This window comes from Saccopteryx leptura, chromosome 4 (assembly GCF_036850995.1).
Source record: "Saccopteryx leptura isolate mSacLep1 chromosome 4, mSacLep1_pri_phased_curated, whole genome shotgun sequence".
Lineage (NCBI taxonomy): Eukaryota > Metazoa > Chordata > Mammalia > Chiroptera > Emballonuridae > Saccopteryx > Saccopteryx leptura.
This window is the reverse complement of record NC_089506.1, coordinates 198667660-198674167: the sequence shown is the minus strand read 5'-3', so window position 1 is coordinate 198674167 and position 6508 is coordinate 198667660. Positions and strand designations below refer to the sequence as shown.

The 6508-nt window shown below is 36.8% G+C and overlaps 1 protein-coding gene across 1 annotated transcript in view; it reads right to left on the bottom strand.

Annotated features, from left to right (window-relative positions):
- Positions 1-795: 795 nt before the first annotated feature.
- SEPTIN14 (septin 14) overlaps positions 796-6508 on the bottom strand; it is a 30224-nt gene continuing 24511 nt past the window's right edge. Inside the window, exons 7-9 of the mRNA XM_066379965.1 lie at positions 5775-5943; positions 4793-4925; positions 796-1123 (exon numbers count right to left, since the gene is read on the bottom strand). Of these exons, the coding sequence (XP_066236062.1) occupies positions 944-1123; positions 4793-4925; positions 5775-5943 (482 nt within the window). The 3' untranslated portion in view covers positions 796-943. The remainder of the gene's footprint in view (positions 1124-4792; positions 4926-5774; positions 5944-6508) is intronic.

The window sequence follows — 6508 nt, the reverse complement described above, 5'->3', positions numbered from 1 at the left end:
AGAACTGGAGCGCTGAATCCTTAGCACACACCTCTCAGAGTAAGGGCTGGAGCTGATGGTCTACCCTCAGTCACCTCTACTCACCGAGGTGAAGGGGCAAAGGGACAGAAATTATTTCTTTCCCCATCCTGGCTGCTCTCCCAGGAGCAGGAAGAGGCAGTCCAAGCTGTCATATCAACACACACGGAGCACAAGGTGAAGTAAGACTCTCCTGAGACAAGAGCCGTTGTTGTCTGGTGGCTTCCCACTATCTGTTTCCCTTTCTCCTGGTAACAGCTCCCCACTTTCCCTATGGAAATAAGATCTGCTCCATGGAGCAAAGTCTCTGCAACTGCCAAACCAAACACCTGTCGGAAGGGCTATCATCAGTAACTTAACAAGTGCTGGTGAGGATGTGGAGAAAGAGGAACCCTCATGCACTGTTAAAGGGAGTGCAGACTGGTGCAGCCACTGTGGAAAACAGTACGGACTGTCCAAGTGGAGGGATTCAAATAATTTAACAACCAGTTCTCTGCGCTAATGACAATTTTAAGTATAAAAAAATGATATACCGAAAAGGTAGCTTATCATTTCATACATTTAATACTTAAATAAAAACAACAAATCTTCTACTAAGATTAAAACAAAAAACCACTTGTATCCTGAAGCCACAGGCATTGCTATACCAAAAGAGTTTTTACAGCTAATCAATACTTTTTATTTTCATTTTAGCAAATACTTATTAAGTGCCAACTCTGTGCTAATTTTTGTCCTAAATGCTGAGGATACGGCAGTTAACAACACAACCAAGGTACCTGCTCTTGAGAGTTGCAGAAAATACACAATAAGCAGACAAATTTTAAAAATGAGTAGAACTTAACCAGAGTGGAGTGCTATTAAGACAATGGCACAGGAAGACAGGATCGAGAGTGACAGGACCCTATGCCAGAGAATGCCCGGAGGGCTATTTCTTACGATCTTTGTCCTTTTTTACATTGGTGCGACCCTGACTCTGCAATGCTTCATACTCTGCCTTCATTTTATTAAAATTCATTATTTCTTCTTCCAACTGTCTTCTCTCTTCCTCAAGTTTTACTGTCTCCTCTTCCTGGATTCTTAGAAGCTGCTCGAACTTGCCCTGTAGCTGTGAAACACAGAGGCACCTGTTACTCAGAGCACAACAGATGGCATCACCCCGGGAACATGCTCACCTTTATTCCTGCTTAGCAAACGTATTAATCATCAGAGTAGAGCTTGATCTTAATAATAATCTCAAAAATTTATGTTCAAAATAAATATTCAGATATACATTTTTCATCAATTAAATCCTAAAAGTGTCCCCATTGAACCAAATGTAATAAAATCTGCAGTGACAAGCAATTCTCAAGTTTTACAATACTTTGTTTTTCCCCAATGAGGTATATATTCTACTCTACCCTACCCCTCAAGTCTCTTCGAGTAAAATTTGGTAAATTCATGCCCACTAAAACTATACACATTAAAATACAGCATGGATTATGAAACCATTGTTGAGACTTCAATAGAGGAAAAACTTGAGAAAGTTGTAATTCTCTCAAGTGAAATTAGCATACTTATAGGAAGAAACAAAAATCTTCAAGGACCTCATTCAGTTACTTTTTATTTACTTGTGAGATCTTATTTAATCTGTGGGATTTAAAATAAATCAAATTAACCAAATAAATCAAATTAACCTCGGTCTTTAACATGACTTAATTCGACTACATAAAGGTTGCCTGCATGCATCGGAGAAAGTATGTATTTTAAAGCGATGGCTTGTGTGGCATAAAACTACACCTGACCTCAGACAAAAAGTCAAGAAGCGATGTATGGCGTAAAGCTATAAAGGACAAGTTTATTTGCGATTTAACTTTTTGAAAAACAAATAGGCAGGGGATTCTACTGCCACAGTATTAATCATCTGGTGTAAATGACTATGAAGAACACAAACACAGTGTTAACACCAGACGTTTTCATCCCAAAGTGCCCAATAAAATTATTCAATGAGCTGGCAAATCGCTCAGTGTGCAGGCTGCACACGGTTGGTTAAAGCAGACCATCTGCAGCTGAAATCCAGGCACCAGCGCTTTAAACAAGTCCCCAGGTGATCTGAGTGTGCAGCAAAGGTTGAGACCAGGGTTCTAAATAAAGGTGTTTTTCCCCCTGGATTTATATCTTCAGCCCTGGGGATGTGAGAGTGTGGTGTCTGTAAGTGATGACAAAAGTCAATGGGGAAATGTTTCTCTTGGGGGGGAGGGGGAGAGTAGAAATCAGAGAAAGCTAAACTTCATCTTAATACTTAAACATTTCAGATCTGAACTACTCTGGTGAAATGACTAAAGTTTTCCCTCAAAACAGGTACAAAGAAAGAATGCCCCCTCTCACTACTCCCTTTTAACATTGTACTAGACGTCCTTGTTAATGCAGTAAGACAACAGAAGGAAATAAAATGTATACAGACTGTGAAGGAGGACATAAAACTGTCTTTTTCATAGGTAACATGATCAACAATGTAGAAAATCCAAAAGAATTGACCAAAAAAACCCTCCTGGAACTAATGAGATTATAGCAAGGTTGTAGGATACAAGGTTAATATTCAAAGATTAATTGCTTTTATATATATATATATATAAAATGAAAAATTGGAATTTGAAATTGAAACACAATACCAATTGCATTAGAACCTCCACAAATGAAATACTTTGGTATAAATCTAACAAAATATATACAAGATCCATATGAGAAAAACTACAAAACTAACTCTGAATTTAAAAATCAGAGAACTAAATAAACGAAGAGATATTCCATATTCATGAAAAGAAAGACTACATATTGTCAATATGTCAGTTCTTCCCACATAATCTATAGATTCAATGTAATCCCAGTCAAATCCCAGCTAGTTATTTTATGGATATTGACAAATTGATTCTAAAGTTTAGATGGCAAAACAAAAGGCCCAGAATAGCCAACACAATGTTGAAGGAGAACAGAGTTGGAGGACTGATGCTACTTGACTTTAAGACTGGCTCTAAGAATCTGATTAAAGCTACAGTCATCAAGACAATGTGATATTGGTGAAAGAATAGAAAACTAGATCAATGCAACAAAAAGAGCCTAGAAATAAATGTACATATATACAGTCGATTGATCTTTGACAAAGAAGCAGAAGCAATCACTGGAGGCAAGATAGTCTCTTCAACAAGTAGCACTGTTGAAACAACGGAATATTCACAGTAAAAAATATGAATCCCTTTTTACCTAAGCGAATGGAATTTCTGTTACTCATAGTTCAGTTGTCCCTGACTCAGACATCTACTGACTAGTCACTACTTGTTTCTATGAGGAAAGTTCATATTCCAATTTACCTACTAAAACTAAATATACTTAAGTTGAAACCACACTCACTCAAGAGAAATGTATTTATGATTCCTAATATATTCCTTTGTATAAAACTATTGGTAGCAAACAATCAAAATTATATTAGTAACCTCTTTTTCCATTTCCTTGGAAACAGGATGGAATTAAATGAAATAGTTACCCACATAATTCACCAACTAAAAGTTCTTTAATTAATCAAGACTTGCATTAGTCAGCATTTACTTGCTTACTTATAAAGGTATAGAAAATGTTCTAATGCAGTGTATTTTCTAACTACATGACTTCAGCCCTGGCTTGAAAGCTCAGTTGGCTAGAGTGTCATCCCAATATGCTAAGGTTGCCAGTTCTGTCCCCAGTGAGGGCACATACAAGAATCAATTAATGAATGCATAAATAGGTAGAACAATAAATCAACATTTCTCTCTCTCCCCTTTCTTCTCTAAAAAAATCAATAATTTTTTCCCCCAAAGTGAGAAGTGGGGAGGCAGATAGACAGACTGCTGCATGCCCACCTGGGGGCAATGCTCTGCCCATCTGGGCCGTTGCTCCGTTGAAACCAGAGCCATTCTAGCGCCTGAGGCAGAGGCCATGGAGCCATCCTCAGTGCCTCACCCAACTTTGCTCCAATGCAGCCTTGGCTGAGGGAGGGGAAGAGAGAGATAGAGAGAATGGAGAGGGGGAAGGGTGGCGAAGCAGATGGGCGCTTTTCCTGTGTGCCCTGGCCAGGAATCAAACCCAGGATTTCCACACACCAGGCCGACGCTCTACCACTGAGCCAGCTGGCCAAGGCAATACTTTTTTTTTTAATGAAAGAAAAGAAAGTGCATGATTTCTCAGAAGTCAATAGCTGCCATTTGCTTTAAATGAAACTTTATCATAAAAATTCAAGTTACAAAGAAAATAAAGATAAGTGGGTTTCACAAATTTATTTTAGGACTTATTAAAAAGAAAATTTCCCCAAATGCTCTAGAAAACATTATAGACTATGATGTTTTAAAGGCTGTACTCAAAATCTATATGGTAGCCTGACCTGTGGTGGCGCAGTGGATAAAGCGTCAACCTGGAAATGCTGAGGTCGCTGGTTCGAAACCCTGGGCTTGCCTGGTCAAGGCACATATGGGAGTTGATGCTTCCAGCTCCTCCCCCCTGTCTCTCTCTCTCCTCTCTCCCTCTCTCTCTCTCTCTCTCTCTGTCTCTCTCTCTCTCCTCTCTAAAATGAATAAATAAAATAAAAATTAAAAAAAAGAAAAAAGGAACAATAATTTAAAAAAATCTATATGGTAAATAGTAAATAGCCACTTTTTGAAAAATAGCGAGTAGTCTTCAAAAACATCAACTAAGTTTTTGATATTAAATACCCCAGATTAATAGACCATCTAAAAATGAATACAAATTATGTGAAACTAGAGGCACTTGCTTCATTTTCGGCTTCTTTAAAGGCTTTTTCTTTCTCCTGTACTCGCAGCATGAACTTCTGTTTCAAATCTTCCTCTTCCCTCTGGCATTGGTCATAGAACTCCTGTCTTTTGGCTTCATAGATCTCTTGAAAACTAAAAAAGAATTTTTATTGCTTTCATATTAAAATGCTAATATAAATAAACATGTAAAAATAGATATTATATATTAAATCCCATGTAAGAACATTTCACCGATATTCTTCCCTATGTAGAAATGGAAATTTCTATACCATGAGATGTAAAACTGAGGTAGGTGCAATATTGAATATAAGAGTAGAGAGAGAGAATAGATAAAGACTATTAGAATTTTTAAAACAGTAATAGCAGTGATTTCTTGCTCCTCAAATTTTTTATTATATCATACTTCTTCACGTCTTTTCATAATAAAACTGGGGGAAACCTCTAATTTATGAGGTTCTCAAAATAATTAAAATAAAGCCAGGTATCTTTCAAACTATGATTCACTTAAGATAGCCAGTTCAATTTTGGTTGTCTTCTTCAAAGTACCAAAATTAATAGAACTATCATACTTTTGTGGCACAAATCCTATTCCTCTCCAATATGGGTAAATACACCTGCTCTCCAACTATTTTCACTTGACGTTACACTGCCACTTTTCTTCTTTCCTCCATTCAGTCCTCAGTATTCTTTGCGTCCTTCTCGATACCTTTTGCCGACCTTTGTCAATCTTTGCTAATATCTGTCAGCTTCCTTTCTGAACTTCTCTTTTGGATATACACTTTCACGGGTACACATAGTTGAGCATATAAATGATGCCTTGCATTGTGTTGCCCTTACAAATGTTCTCTAAGTCCGAAGATGATTTAAAAACATAACATTGTGAATAACCCATGATGCGAGAAGTACAGTTATTCTCATTCCCAAATGATTATAAGGGTTTTGTAAATCACAAGGGCTTGTTCTAGCAAGATGGCTACTCACGTAACAGGCTGGTTGTCTGGGCCCACATCAGTGAAACCGATTTCCTGCAGTTTTAAGCGCCTGTAACGTTCATAGTGCTGAGTGTGCGTTTGTTCTCTCAGATCTTCCATATTTGTACTAAGAAGCATGTCTCGGAGCCTAACAAAGTCACAGTGATTTTCGTTTTCCACTAGGCAGAGAAATAATGAAGCCACAACACATGATCAATCCCTGGCACTCAGTAAGTTTTATTGAATAAATACACACATGAAAAAGCATTCAAATTAACAGCTAAGAGATCATTCTGATTAATAACTAAAATTGTTTTCACCATGCAACTACATTTATATGGTACACAGCAATTACAGAGTTTATTTATAGACCAGAAAGTTTGTTTTAAACTTGGTAGCCAAAGAATAAATATGAATCAGTAAAGTAACATATTATATTAGTATATTACATAAGTTTTTATTAGTAATTATGTCAGTATTTTACAAACTGCCTTCAAGGTATTTTACAGAGTGCTAATGAAGAATTAACATAATTTCACTAAAGTAAATAATTCCATTAAATTAAATCCTGCTAACATTAAAGGTCTTTATAATTGTACATAGTGAAATTATTATATTCTATTTATACAAGACATTTATGAGACTGAACTAGTCAATATTCAAAGCAAATCAGTAAAATCACATGGCTCTCTCCTGTGTTTGCCACATCCAGGAGACTGAGCACAACATATTGTGTATTGTGTT